Source organism: Sander vitreus, chromosome 2 (assembly GCF_031162955.1).
Source record: "Sander vitreus isolate 19-12246 chromosome 2, sanVit1, whole genome shotgun sequence".
NCBI lineage: Eukaryota > Metazoa > Chordata > Actinopteri > Perciformes > Percidae > Sander > Sander vitreus.
In genome coordinates this window covers 28,279,798-28,295,091 of record NC_135856.1, presented here as the reverse complement: position 1 = coordinate 28,295,091, position 15,294 = coordinate 28,279,798, and the positions used below count along the sequence as shown (strand labels likewise).

Below are 15,294 nucleotides of genomic sequence, written 5' to 3'. Positions count from 1 at the left end.
CCTCTACCTCTGCCTCCCAGGTCATTCAGATGTGTCCATGGCAGAGAGCACCATGGCTCCAGAGGAGATCGAGGTGGAGATGGCTCGTATTCAGCGCCTGCGAGAAGTCCTGGTACGCCGGGAGTCGGAGCTGCGTTTCATGTGAGTTGCTGAACGGCCAATTTCTGTGTTTTAACACCAGACGTAATCGAGTGTGACAAAGATCAAATCGATACAGTGTCATAACAACTCCTATGGCTTTTCTTGAGTGGATAAAAAGCTTTCTGTGTTGACACGCTGCAAAGACATTCAAGTCTTCTTCTCCTTTGGGATATAAGTTGGCTGTTCCAAGACTGTTTAAGACAGAGAGAGGCGGTCCATTTGTTCATTGATTATGCAGAGGCCTGGTCATGCCAATATAGCAGCTGAATGAGTCACCATGATGAACTCATTGGCTCATCATCAACATCAGCTTCAAGGATTATGGTTATCAATTTTTGGGATGACATAGTCCTACTGTATTTTTTTTCTTCTCTGTCTAAAGCGTCGCTGCATTGATCATGTGAATGTTTTGACTGTGTTTGTTGTGGAGCATGACAACATGGATGTTGATAAATAGATCAGACAAAAACAGAGTTTAATACTGTAGCAGTACATTTTGTAAAGTAACAAACTAGGGTCTCATTGTCTTGTTCAATTAACACTAGGGCTGCAACGAACTAATATTTTCATAGTGCGACCGGGGGGAAATAGGTAAAAACTAGGGCTGTCAATCGATTAAAAAATGTAATCTAATTAATTACATACTCTGTGATTAATTAATCAAAATTAATCGCATACATAATTAATGGTGCCTGAACCCATACTTTTTAAGAAAGTAAAAAAAGAAAAGAAAAAAAGGGTACTAAACAACAGTTGGTGACATTAAAGAACGGCTTGTTTATTGCTAAGGCCATATGGTCAAAATTAAATGATTTAATAATAATGTATAACAATAACTTATTTCACTAGTAAATTGCTGTTGAACGACAAAAACAACAACCAGATAGGAAACGGACATTTACAATAACTTCAAATGCACCACGAGCCTGTAGTTTACCAGTTTCATTCAAAGCACCGTCTGTGTTGTTTTTCCAACAGCAGCGGCAGATTGTTACATCCCGGTGTTGAATCCTCTACAGTAAAACACAGTCAAACTTTACACCGTTTAGCGTTAGCTGTCAGCATTTTAACCGTGTTTAATCCAGCTACTAGCTAGCGGTAGGCTAACGTTAGCTGCTGTTGAGTATAGTGTTAACTAGCGTCACATGCAGCGGGGTTTGTGTTTCCTGTAACGTCTGTTTCAGAGCATTATTATTATTTTTTCTCAGATTAATTAATCGAAATTAACGTGTTATTTTGACAGCCCTAGTAAAAACCCTTTCACAACATTGGTGATTTTAGACCCTTTAGACTCCCCAGAGAAGAAGTTGGTAATTCCATGGCGCAGATTAGAACCCAAATTGAAACGTAAGCAACTAAAATTGGTGAATGTTAGAACATTGTGTCAAAGTGGTCGTTATCACTGTGACTTATAAAGTGTCAGGTTTAGTTCCATCGTAGCGTCAAAAAAACGTTAGCTGACGTTGTTGTTCAGTAGCTAGCTCAGAGATTATCGGCTAATGAAATTACTGATTTAGCAGGCGGGGTTTTTGCAAGGCACTGTGTCCATGTCACATTCTCATTAGGGGGCTGAGCCCCCCTAAAGGTCTGATCCTAGAATCACCCCTGTTTCACAATAATAGTCTGCATGTATTTCCAATTTTCATTCATGCCAACTGTGCGGATGAATAAATGAATATCCAGTTTGCATACAGCGAGTGAGCAAATAGGAATTGAAGGAGAATTTCAACGTCCTGTCATTCGTTGTTAGATATTGTAAAACAGGCAGCAGAATTCACTATCAAATACAGTCCAAAATCTTTAAATAGTCAGTGTGCTTCAGCGGAAGTCAAATAAGAGCAGCAAATTCTGAGATTTACGAAGCTGAAACCATCAAATATTTGGCATTTTTGCTTAAATAATTAATCGATTATAACTTTTATGTCGATCAGGTTATTCCACTAATTGTTGCAGCTCTAATACAGACTCACAGTACACGTAGGGTTTCACAATACGACGGTGAGATTTTGCCATATTATTTACATTTAATATCCCTTAAATGTCTTTGGTTGTATCAGAACATTACGGACAATGTTGCAAATTAATGAGCAGGATGATTTTGGCATCAATAACATGAAATAACTTATTTTCAGTTTTTCCAATTTGCAGGATCATTCATTTCTGCAGCTATTCTGTGATGGAGGATTTCACACTTCTACTATATGTGAAGAATCAAATGATTTCAGTGTAGCTTAAAAAACGTTTTGTTGTTGAGCTGAACTTGTTTTGTCACCATATCCTGTTTTTATTTTTTACTTTTCAAAACCCTCTTTTAAAGGAAACACCTGCATTACATTATTATGGAGGGTCAAACAGCCTTTTGCACCTTTATAAAACTTTGGTCAACCCAGTTGTTTTTAAACGTGCTATATAAATAAATTGACATTGACATTATCAAACTGAACTGACAGTGGAAGTACAAGCCACTGCCTTGGCCACTGTTTATTTTTACGTGTTGAAACTGTATCACAATGTCTTAGCAGCACTGTATCATATCGAAGAGAACGGTGTATTTTGTGGGTCATTACACCCCTAACATCTGCGGCAGGATGATGGTCGACGTGTCGCATGAAGCCGATACACATCTTAAAGAGCTCACTCAGTTGATAATGTTGATTCACACGGCCACTTAAAATGCTTCATTAGGATGCTGCTTATTTTTTACATCTCTGTTGTCGGATCTGTGTGACTCAAGACGGCTCTTAAACACACGCACGCGCACACACACACACACACACACACACACACACACACAGTAGCAGATGGAGTGTCAGAGTGCAGAAGCTGCTGGAATCCACAAATAGCATTGAGAGAGTGAAGCACAAGGCAGAAAGAGAAAAACAGATAAACAGAAAGAGAGGAGGAGAAAGAAGCTGAAGGGAGGGGTCAAGGGGGAGAGAGAGAGAGAGGTGTAAAACGGAGCAACAGGGATAAATGCAGAGGGAGGAGGAGGAGGCTGTGGATGAGTCATCAGCCTGATCTATCACAGACAGAATTAAATCGGTGGTAGCTGTCACTGCTCCACAGAGAGAGAGAGAGAGAGAGAGAGAGAGAGAGAGAGAGAGAGAGAGAGAGAGAGAGAGAGAGAGAGAGAGAGAGAGAGAGAGAGAGAGAGAGAGAGAGAACGAGAGAGAGACGGGGGGGGGGAATTCAGTGTAGAAGAGGGGAGAATGTGGAGGCCCAGAGGGTGAGACGTCAGGGCTGCAGGGGGCTCAGAGTGCAGCGCGGAGTGATTTATGTTGCATGTTTTCCATCTGCAGATTCTGCACACACTCTACTGATGTGTGGCACATCGGGGCCTGAGGCTGTGATGCCTTAATGACAAGTACATGAGTGGATTTCACAGTACAGCACTAGGCATTAGAGCTAAAAATGATGAAGCAGAATTATTTAAAAAAAAAAAAATGTTTGAAGTGAAAATTTGCATTTAAGATTTATTATAAATAATTACACATATGTAGAATTTAGAAAATATCTGTTACAAAATGTCCTTTCTTAGAAATCTGAAAGTGTCAAACATAATACAGAATAGAATCCGTTAGCCTGCTGAGCTAACTCTGGCTCATTTACAGTTACTTAATGAACACTGTCCCTGTCAAATAAACAAATAAATGAAATGAAATAGAGTCCAAGTAAGAGTGAAATCACCTTACGTTGTACAACATCCTCAAATCAAAAACACAGGTGAAAACTGAGAAGCCTCTTTCTCCATCGAGGAGAATGGGACACAAAGAAACTCCGATGTGCACATGTTGCTTGGATCGCCATAACAACAAGAGGGGGTAACAACCAACGTGTGATAACTCATTTTGTTTGTAAGGACCAGAGCTACTGATGTTAATTGATCACAAAAACACAGTTTAACGCGGTTTGTGTGAATTATAGGGTTAATTGATAACAAATAAAATCTTTTTTTCCCCAGCCCTAGTTGGGATGTTTTCATTTACTCTGTGTTAAATATAATTAGGGTCATATTCATGTTTGAAAAATGAATTTCTGTGCTTTTGGAAATTGACACAAATTTTTCACTTGATCAAAAAGAACATTTGGAGCCTAGATTCTTCCCACAGATTTTTCAGCTGCGTCTGCTTTCCTTCCAGAGTTCACTATACAATACATCTCTGCCTTACATCATTCCATAAAGACATCCAAAGTTGACACAGATAACATCTGTTGTTCTGTAATCTGATGGAGGCCAGCGATTTACTGTTTTCTTTCACATTTGTTCTTCTAGGATGGATGACATTCAGCTCTGCAAAGACATCATGAGTTTAAAGCAGGAGCTGAGACAGATTGTTACAGTACCAGGTACAAACACACACACACAAACACACACAGGTTTGTGGCACTATCTTTGTGGGGACCCGTCATTGACATAATACATTCCCTAGCCCCTTACCCTAACCTTAACCATCACAACTAAATGCCTAACCTTAACCCTTACCTAATTCTAACCCTACAACCAAGTCTTAACCCTCAAACAGCCCTTTAAAGTTGTGGGGTCCAGCATTTTGGCCCCACGAATATAGTTAAACAAGCCCACACACACACACACACACACACACACATATTTACCTCCTGTCGGCTGAAGAAAACCATCTGTAAGCATATCAGGAAATAAACCTCTCATAATTGATTCTCTGTGTGCAAAACTGTCCACGCTCCCTGTTTGGACTTGGCCAAAAATAGAGTTTTGGGCAGAAAGTGCTTCTGTTTGCAGCTCACCAGAGTCCCACAACCTCAGCAGGCGTCATGGTGATTTATAGTAAGAGTCGTCATGCTAAACTACACAGGATTGATCGTAAGTCTCAGGGACAAGGTGGAGTTATGAGGGAAAGATAATCATACACACACACACACACGCATCATCACTGTGAAGGCAATATGATATATGAGCTGAGGGAAGGCGTCCAGAATGAATTTCAGTAAACACTTCTTTTTACTGGATGTAAAAGTGGTGTGTTTGTGGCACAGAGGACAGAATCAAATGCAAAAAAAAAAACAAAAAAAACAGGAGGGATTTTTGCAGTTCCTAGAACATAATGTTCCTAGAACCCTTTTTTTCTCCTGTTCCGACTGGACCAATTTGGGGATTATTAAGTTCCTCTGACCACAGTTCCTGTAACTCTTTCAGCTCCTACTTCAGGGCAGGGTCTTTTCCCTTTTCAGCATATGAACCTAGGTCAACAAGGGTCGAGTGTCTGGTACAGACAGACCAACAATCACCGACGCCTATTTTTCACGCGACACGCAAGCGTGTTGGAAGCGTTTCCAGGCAAAATAGAATACAAAAAATGTTTATGTCATTTTGACACAAATATATATCAATAAATGACATGTTGTTTGAAAGTCTCAGTTTTGACATAAATGCAGATATAAATGTAATTTAAAAAAATAATGAATTATTGATTTTCAAATATTGCACCTGTCAATACAGAACGAAATATTCTGTAGCCTATTTTGCCGTCATTACTGCCGACGTTGTCTTTGCTGTAATCAAATCAGTATATATTTATGTTTAACATGAAGTATACTACTGCTTGAGTGCAGTAAATCAATGGGAATACATGTGTACAGACAAGGCTAGCAGCAGCAGCACCGCATCAGACACCTTTCTGGTGTGTAAAGACAGAAAAATCCACAGAAACAACAGAAACGCCACGCTCACGCCACGCAGCCAGTGTGTGGCCGGCTTAACACTACATTTAAATATAACATGTTTGTTTACAAGAAAACTCCACAGGACATCTTTAAGTTTGCTAACATGAACTAGCATTAGCCACCATAAGCTACTGGTCATACCAGACCAAGTAAGGCTGTAGAAGCGAAACCTGTGTCGAGTTAAGCAAGGGTGCGGTTATTACTTATAAATTCAACTATTAATTTGTAGGAGGAGAATGTGTTATTTCTTTATTTCAAAATGTACATTATCTAGCTTTAAGGTCCACTTACATCCTTGTTCGGGAGCTTTCGACCATATCACACTTCCTCATCAGCAGAAAAAAAACAAAGTGGAAAAAAAGGGGACATTTTTACTTTGACATTTTCTCCATAATGCCAGAAATAAAATCCTGTTAGAGAAATACTGATTTTTTTTAATTAATTTACTTTTGTCTTGGACAAGTATTTTTAAATTTAAATATAGTCTAAAAAATGAATGGAATATGCCCATAAAATATCCACCATTTGTTTGTGTGTAATTGTTGAATGAAAACTTCCCCCAGGCTGGTAAGAAATTCCCAGAAAAAAAAAATCCAGAAGACGTGCCTTCACTGTCCTCAAAGGTGGCTGCAGCTTTGATTGGATTGTAATAATGAAAGCGATCCTATTATTGTGTCCACCCCCTATGCATTTGGGATTACTGGTCACACAAACTGCACACTGTCACACAAAAACTGCCCCTCATTGACATTCCCATGAGCCCCTGGGGCCTCATGTATACAGTTGCTGGGGGCTCTGGCAGCCCATTAACTTCACTCCAGCACAATGAGAGTCACGTGACAAAGAGACTCTGTAGCCTCTCCTCTCCAGCTCCTCTGACATTGGGATTAATCCGTTGTAGCCATGCGCCCCTCAGATTGTTCTCCCCGCGGGGGAATACACACTGCAGCCGCACTGCTCCACTTTGTTTCCGGATGGGAGAAAGAGCTGATGTTTGCAATCATTTTTCCAACCCTTTTACCCACCTAGCAGTGTCAGACAACCTTCCGCTGCAACTGATTGTGCATGTGTGTGCATGTGTGTGCGTGTGTGTGTGTGTGTCGGTTTATGTGTGTCTTTTTCTGTGCTTTGGAGTGTGAAGGTTAGGAAAGTGAGTGAGCCAAAGCAAAGAGGATGTTGCGTTTGTAGATCTCCGACTGTGACGTAATTCCTTGACCAAATGAAAAACAGAGCTCTGTAACATTTGCATGAATGAATCAGTGCCTTGTTATACAGGGTTTGGGATGTGACTCAGTGTGTCAGCTGACTTTGCTGTAAGGTCAAGTTGCAACATGCAAAACCTGCATTTCTATTTTATGCCAGGAGAATATTACGTTTTCAGTTCAGTCTGCTTGTCCCTCTAGTAATCCATTTATGACTTTCATTTTCCTTCCTCCTTTCCCCCAGAGAAAGAAAAAAACAAGAAGCACAGGCAGCGAGAAGAAGAGCTGATCCTGAAGATTCATAAACTGGTGCAGAAGAGGGATTTCCTGGTCGACGATGCTGAGGTGGAGAGATTAAGGTAGAGCGCTCCCACACAGGCACAGTCAATATCCGGGATCTGCGGGACACGACTGATTGTTTACTCAGACAGTGTTGGGTTGAACCGCATCCACTGTTTGTTTCTTCACTTGATAGATATAGGATGGTCGAGGAATAGCGGGAAAGAGACCCATTAGATTAAATGTGAGCATCTGCCTGCTGTGTGTGTGTGTGTGACAGATTTTCTACTCCCTCCTCCGCTCCCACTGATAACCCACAGAGTGTGACAGAGATCCATCCATCCATCTTCATCCGCTTATCCGGGGTCGGGTCGCGGGGGTAGCAGCTCCAGCAGGGGACCCCAAACTTCCCTTTCCCGGGCCACATTAACCAGCTCCGACTGGGGGATCCCGAGGCGTTCCCAGGCCAGGTTAGAGATATAATCCCTCCACCTAGTCCTGGGTCTCCCCCGAGGCCTCCTCCCAGCTGGACGTGCCTGGAACACCTCCCTAGGGAGGCGCCCAGGGGGCATCCTTACCAGATGCCCGAACCACCTCAACTGGCTCCTTTCGACGCAAAGGAGCAGCGGCTCTACTCCGAGCTCCTCACGGATAACTGAGCTTCTCACCCTATCTCTAAGGGAGACGCCAGCTACCCTCCTGAGGAAACCCATTTCGGCCGCTTGTACCCTGGATCTTGTTCTTTCGGTCATGACCCAGCCTTCGTGACCATAGGTGAGGGTAGGAACAAAACTGACCGGTAGATTGAGAGCTTTGCCTTCTGGCTCAGCTCTCTTTCATCACAACGGTGCGATAAATTGAATGTAATACCGCACCTGCTGTGCCGATTCTCCGACCAATCTCCCGCTCCATTGTCCCCCTCACTCGCGAACAAGACCCCAAGGTACTTGAACTCCTTCACTTGGGGTAAGGACTCATTCCCTACCTGGAGAAGGCACTCCATCGGTTTCCTGCTGAGAACCATGGCCTCCGATTTAGAGGTGCTGATCCTCATCCCAGCCGCTTCACACTCGGCTGCGAACCCGATCCAGTGAGTGCTGAAGGTCACAGGCCGATGATGCCATCAGGACCACATCTGCAAAAAGCAGCGATGAGATCCCCAGCCCACCGAACTGCAACCCCTCTCCACCCCGACTACGCCTCGATATCCTGTCCATAAATACTACAAACAGGATTGGTGACAAAGCTCAGCCCTGGCAGAGGCCAACTCTCACCTGAAACGAGTCCGACTTACTGCCGAGAACCCGGACACAGCTCTCGCTTTGGTCGTACAGAGATTGGATGGCCCTGAGAAAGGACCCCTCACCCCCGCACTCCCGCAGCACCTCCCACAGTATCTCCCGGGGCACCCGGTCATACGCCTTCTCCAGATCCACAAAACACATGTAGACTGGTTGGGCATACTCCCAGGCTCCCTCCAGAGTAAAGATCTGGTCCGTTGTTCCACGACCAGGACGGAATCCGCATTGTTCCTCTTCAACCTGAGATTCGACTATCGACCGAACCCTCCTTTCCAGCACCTTGGAGTAGACTTTACCAGGGAAGCTGAGAAGTGTGATACCCCTGTAATTGGCACACACCCTCTGGTCCCCCTTTTTAAAAAGGGGAACCACCACCCCGGTCTGCCACTCCTTAGGCACCATCCCAGACTTCCACGCAATGTTGAAGAGGCGTGTCAACCAAGACAACCCCTCCCCACCCAGAGCTTTAAGCATTTCTGGACGGATCTCATCAATTCCTGGGGCTTTGCCACTGTGGAGTTGTTTAACTACCTCAGCAACCTCCACCAGGGAAATTGATGCCAATCCCCCCTCATCCTCCAGCTCTGCCTCTACCATAGAGGGCGTATTAGTCGGATTTAGGAGTTCCTCAAAGTGCTCCTTCCACCGCCCTATTACCTCCTCAGTTGAGGTCAACAGCGCCCCATCCTTACTGTACACAGCTTGATGGTTCCCCGCTCCCCCTCCTGAGGTGGCGAACGGTTTTCCAGAAGTACCTTGGTGCCGACCGAAAGTCCTTCTCCATGTCTTCTCCGAACTTCTCCCACACACGCTGCTTTGCCTCTTTCACGGCAGAGGCTGCAGCCCTTCGGGTACTCTTGCAACTGCCTCCGGAGTCGTCTGGGATAACATATCCCGGAAAGACTCCTTCAGTCGGACGGCTTCCCTGACCACCGGTGTCCACCACGGTGTTCGTGGGTTACTGCCCCTTGAGGCACCCAAGACCCTAAGACCACAGCTCCTCACCGCAGCTTCAGCAATGGAAACTTTGAACATTGTCCACTCGGGTTCAATGCCCCCCAGCCTCCACAGGGATGCACGAAAAGCTCCGCCGGAGGTGTGAGTTGAAAGTCTGTCGGACAGGGGCCTCCTCCAGACGTTCCCAATTTACCCGCACTACCCGCTTGGGCTTACCAGGTCTGTCCAGAGTCTTCCCCCCACCCCCCTGACCCAACTCACCACCAGATGGTGATCGGTTGACAGCTCCGCCCTCTCTTCACCCGAGTGTCCAAAACATATGGCCTCAGAGCAGATGAAACGATTATAAAATCGATCATTGACCTTTGGCCTAGGGTGCTCTGGTACCAAGTACACTTATGAGCATCCCTATGTTCGAACATGGTGTTCAGTATAGACAATCCATGACTAGCACAGAAGTCCAACAACAAACAACCACTCTGGTTTAGATCAGGAGGCCGTTCCTCCCAATCACGCCTCTCCATGTGTCTCCATCATTACCCACGTGCGCGTTGAAGTCCCCCCAGCAGAACTATGGAGTCCCCCGACTGGAGCCCCATGCAGGACTCCACTCAAGGCCTCCAAGAAGGCCGAATACTCGAACTCTTGTTTGGTGCATATGCACAAACAACAGTCAGAGTTTACCCCCCACAACCCGCAGGCGTAGGGAGGCGACCCTCTCGCCCACCGGGTTAAACTCCAACGTAGCGGCGCCAGCCGGGGCTTGTGAGTATCCCCACACCCGCCCGGCGCCTCACACCCTGGGCAACTCCGGAGAAGAAAAGAGTCCAACCCCTATCCAGGAGTATGGTTCCAGAACCAAGACTGTGTGTAGAGGTAAGCCCTACCAGATCTAACCGGTAGCGCTCCACCTCCCGCACAAGTTCCGGCTCCTTTCCCCCCCACAGAGAGGTGACATTCCACGCCCCCAGAGCCAGCCTCTGCTGCCCGGGTCTGGTCCGTCGAGGCCCCCTGACCTTCACTGCCACCCATGTGGCAGCGCACCCGACCCCCAGCGGTTCCTCCCACAGGTGGTGGGCCCATGGGATGGAGGGATGTCCGCCACGTAGCTTTTTCGGGCTGTGCCCGACCGGGCTCCGTGGCAAACCCGGCCACCAGACGCTCGCTGACGAGCCCTCCATCTGGGCCTGGCTCCAGACGGGGGCCCTGGGCTTCCTCCGGGCAGGGTCACTTCATCCCTTCCTCGATTTTTCATAGGATTTTTGAACCATTCTTTGTCTGGCCCCTCACCTGAGACCACTTTGCCTTGGGAGACCCTACCAGGAGCACAAAGCTCCAGACAACACAGCCCTCAGGTTCATAGGGACACACAAACCTCTCCACCACGATAAGGTGATGGTTCCCGGAGAAGCGTGTGACAGCGATAACTTTCAGATAGACGTGATATTAAATAATGTAAAATGATGATTTATCAAAACTCTCATTGTGTAAATATTTTGTGAAAGCACCAATAGTCAACACTACAATATTGTGGTATCGATAGAGGTATTTGGTTAAAAATATCGTGATATTTGATTTTCTCCATATCGCCCAGCCCTAAAATGGACTATCAAATACATCGATTATTCTATATTTTTATACAAAATAATACATCTTTTACAAGGACCAAGAAAATACCTACCAAATGGCTTTCCTACTGTGACATGCCAAAAAGACCCATAAAGAGGCACAAACTGCAGTTCAGGTAGCTTACTGTACATAAAGCTATTCAGGGACTTAAAAACCCGTTGTAGTGATTGCATTGTATTCAAACAGCCGACTGTGTGACTGTACCTTAACCCCAGGGAGCGAGAGGAGGACAAGGAGATGGCTGAGTACCTCAGACTGAAGCTGATGCCTCTGGAGAAGAAGCTCAAAGTCACACAAAGTGAGTGAAAAATGCACTAACAAAGTGAGAGAGGGGCAGGGGTATTGTTCACTTTCACATCCACTGTGTGATGATCTCCTTTACCTCTTTTTAAAATGGCAAGATCCTCCAAAGCCCAAGAGACAAATCCCAGAGCCGCCTCCCAACAAACCATCTATCTCCAAGTCAGGAGTGGCCATCATTAAGGATTGCTGTGGGGCCACCCAGTGTGCAGTCATGTAACTAACACAGACCTCTTTATGACCTTGCCCCCGTGTAGAAAACAACACACCCACATCACATTGACACGCCATGCATCACTTCCTGTGACTCAGAGAACCTCCTTAACGGTGTTTTGCCCTCGTAGCTGTTCAGGAATCCGGTTAGTAATTGAATCGATAAAGTTTCAGACACAGTTTGAGCCCGGAGTTTGGGAGCTGATCCCTAATCAATGCTTGAGGGTAACCTCACAATAGGCTTCTGTTAAGTGTCCACAGTGTGTATGAAGTAAGGGGAAAGGGAATTGTAAATACAAATCTGATAAATGTCTTCAATTTGGATTAGAACGGGTCATTCCATCATGTAAAATTGCTTTAAGATGACAATATGGTCTATGATCAGGGTCGATAAACAGTGGAAGGATTTACTGAACTACAAGCACAATGTCAACAGAGTGAAGTATTAATGCTGGGGTTCTCCATCTGACAGGAGAAAAAAACATCCGCTATCGTCCCGACATGTTTGACAACAGGTATTTATTCTTCCATTTTAACCCTTTAACATCAACCAGTGAACCGCTTTCACTTTCCGGTTAACCCCTGTATATGCAAACATAGTGGTGTGGTTTTTTTATTCGATTTTTTTTTAAACATTGTCCACTATGCTCGCTCATGTCCCTGAGTCACATCACTGGTCACACAAACGTCATCTCAGCCATCAGCTACTGGGAAATATTGACTGTGGTAGTATGACATTCATAGTTATTATGGATATTGCTGACAAACAACTTGCATCCTCTGAATTTAATCTTGCATTTTTATGATAAACACCAGGAAATGAATAGATGGTGTATGTTTGAGTGTATTTTAGGACATTAGGGACTCCTGTCAAGCAAGAGTGCTGCTCTGTCACTTTACCTTCTTTATTCTGATAACGTGGCGTTCTGTAGTAGTAGTGAATTTATGAAGGTCCTTATGTTGACTATTGAACAAATATGCAGAAAATAAGCTGAAACTATACCTGTACATACATGTTTAAATAAAGAGCATCTTTCAGGAACACGCTGGGTGATATTGACTTATTTCAATCTTCCAAAACACTGCAAAAACATTGAGATGGAGGCAGAATTGATGCTTGTGAAATTTAATAAACAGAAATCTTTTTTGTGGTCCCTTCAACAACGTTAAACTGTTACAGCAACTTCTGGTGCGGTGATGCAGTAAAACGGTGTGACAGAGGGGGGAGGTGAATGCAGAAGTGACCAAGTTGTAAACAAAAAAATAAATCACAGTTTAATTAAAAGGACATTGAGTTAATTAAACCTTTTCTTTAACTGTAGAACCATTGTGCAACATGAATAAGCAAGATGAGGTCACAAACAGTTAAACAGAAAGAGGTAGAGACACAAAAACAAGTTTCAACCCCTCCCAGTTCACTACCGAATTTCACATTATTTCATGAACCAAAACTATGCAAAAGTGCATATTTTGACCGGTACAATAGCTTCTCACTGATGTAACCAAAACAGAGAGAAATAGAGTAAAATATAGTCACGAGTTAGTTGCCACTGCAGTACTCTGAGGGAGAGCTAGGTTTTGCTCAAAGTCACAAAAAGTTATCCATCCTTATTGTCAAAGTTAAATCTAGATATTTCATCTGAGCATTTTTTATAGCCCATTTTTAACATTACCAATTCTAAATAATTAACTATTTCGAGGTGCTCATTCCTTATTAAAGAGGTGTCCAGACAGTCAGTAAAACATTGCAGGAGAGACCTGAACCCTAACAGCCCTAATTAAAAACATTTTGATTGCCATTCAGACAGATTTTGGAGAGTTGGCAGGTGGACTCTCTCAGCCTCAAAGGCTTTTCATACCAAGTCAAAACCAAGTCTGACAGAAAAAAAGTATTAACACTGGCTAAAGAGGTAAACACTGAAACTGATTAAATGGGCTTTTACCCATTCTTTGAACCTTTTCCCTGAAAACAAACAACCCTTAGACTTAAGCAGCGCCTCGGTCGTGCTAAACTTCCCGGCAGCCGACATTGTTTGATGGCATTTCAGCAGCCAGCAATCCTGCAAACACAGAGGAAAACGGAGAAACCAACACACATCAGTAAGTAAAAACTCCTCTATGCAAGATGTGAGGGATGGGGAGATACGATGGCGATTCCTTTGGCACCGTGGCAAATACAAGCCATTGTAAAAGCCCGGCAGATTCCAGAGAGCCGCAGAGGGTCCTCTGTGTGTACGTCACAGTCTGTGCAGGAGGCTGCCCAGAGCCCCCATGGTGCTCCACAAACAGCCTACCGCCCACCCCCGACATCTCTTTCCCTAAAAACTCACAACCAATCACCATGTCATTAAAAATCAAAAACTCAGGAGTGCTTACTGCTCCCCTCGAACTCTTCAAAACTCAGGCAGTGGACATCACTACAGACACGGTGCTTACGAGCAACAAGGTTAACTCTAAAAACCCTGAGCATTTAATGTGGCAACTGCAAGGGTGACGCCAACTCTAAGAGCCCTAAAACATGGTGGAAATAAAAGACTGATCTTAATGAATGTCTGTTCCTGTCTGCTCCTCCTGGGATTACACCATGCATAAACTCATTTATGCACACCATGCATATTTCACACCACCTACTCCAGTGTAAACCACACAGACAAAACACAGCTAAAAGAACAACACACTGGCTGCTGGTGAAAGCCGAACAATTAAAGTACGGTATATCTTAGTTCCTGCTGCCTGAGCACACATCTGGCAAGAGTGTTAAAGAGCCTGCCCTTTCAGGCCCTGGAGAGACGAGCCAAAATCTTTGCAATAAATTAAGTCAAAGTACAAGAATAAAAAATTCCTGAGAGCAGTGCTTGTCGCAACATCAAAAGTTTGCCATCGATGCTTTAACTGTTCAAAGACCGTTAGCTTTCGTTAAAGCCACGATATGAAAAGTTAACACTAATGTTAAGTCCCACCATTAAATTGCCATCAAATACACCACATTTAGGCCAAACTCTTCCACGGACTACTAAATACTGTGCATAATATTAAAGGAACTGAAAATACTGTCCTGAGGCTACTAAACAGAGACAAAAGACAAGACTATACCTAAAAGAGAAGCTACCTCTTTAGAAATCCTTAGTACTTTACCCATGAGAAGACTGAAAGAATCAAACAGGCTGGTGCTTAGCGGACAGTTTGGTTGACATGTCTATGGTTACCTACAAAGCAAATTTTCCCAAAATTTGAAAGGAGCGTAAAAATGATTGAATGTAATAAATGAAATGCTCGGTTTTCAGGGATACAGCAAGGATGTATACGTTAAGGTTTTTCAATATTGTACATGAACAAAACATCTCTATAAATCTTCTGTTATTTGGCAGTTGTATAATCTGAGAATGTGGGTAACTACATTTCTTGGATTAAACACAGAAAACTTAGTTACTCGTCCCTAGCATTTCTCCCATTACCCAAAACATGTATACAGTGACAACTAACTCATCTTTAGACTCTGCATTCATTGTAAGCCAGCGAGTGCTCTTTGACACAACGTGGCTCTGAACTGAAGATGCACAGAAATATAATTT

At 44.0% G+C, this 15,294-nt stretch overlaps 2 protein-coding genes across 5 annotated transcripts in view; one reads left to right on the top strand and one right to left on the bottom strand.

Annotated features, from left to right (window-relative positions):
* The window catches only part of bmerb1 (bMERB domain containing 1), a 19,176-nt gene extending 5,155 nt beyond the window's left edge, over window positions 1-14,021 (top strand). Inside the window, exons 2-6 of one of the 2 annotated variants that reach the window (XM_078264319.1) lie at window positions 21-141; window positions 4,415-4,488; window positions 7,288-7,402; window positions 11,425-11,507; window positions 11,611-14,021. In XM_078264319.1, coding sequence (XP_078120445.1) covers window positions 21-141; window positions 4,415-4,488; window positions 7,288-7,402; window positions 11,425-11,507; window positions 11,611-11,729 — 512 coding nt within the window. In that variant the 3' untranslated portion in view covers window positions 11,730-14,021. Of the gene's footprint in view, window positions 1-20; window positions 142-4,414; window positions 4,489-7,287; window positions 7,403-7,602; window positions 8,078-11,424; window positions 11,508-11,610 lie in introns of those variants that run through there. The other variant, XM_078264327.1, reaches the window with a different exon arrangement.
* marf1 (meiosis regulator and mRNA stability factor 1) overlaps window positions 1-15,294 on the bottom strand; it is a 40,806-nt gene that overhangs the window by 7,808 nt on the left and 17,704 nt on the right. The gene's annotated exons all lie outside the window — the stretch shown is intronic.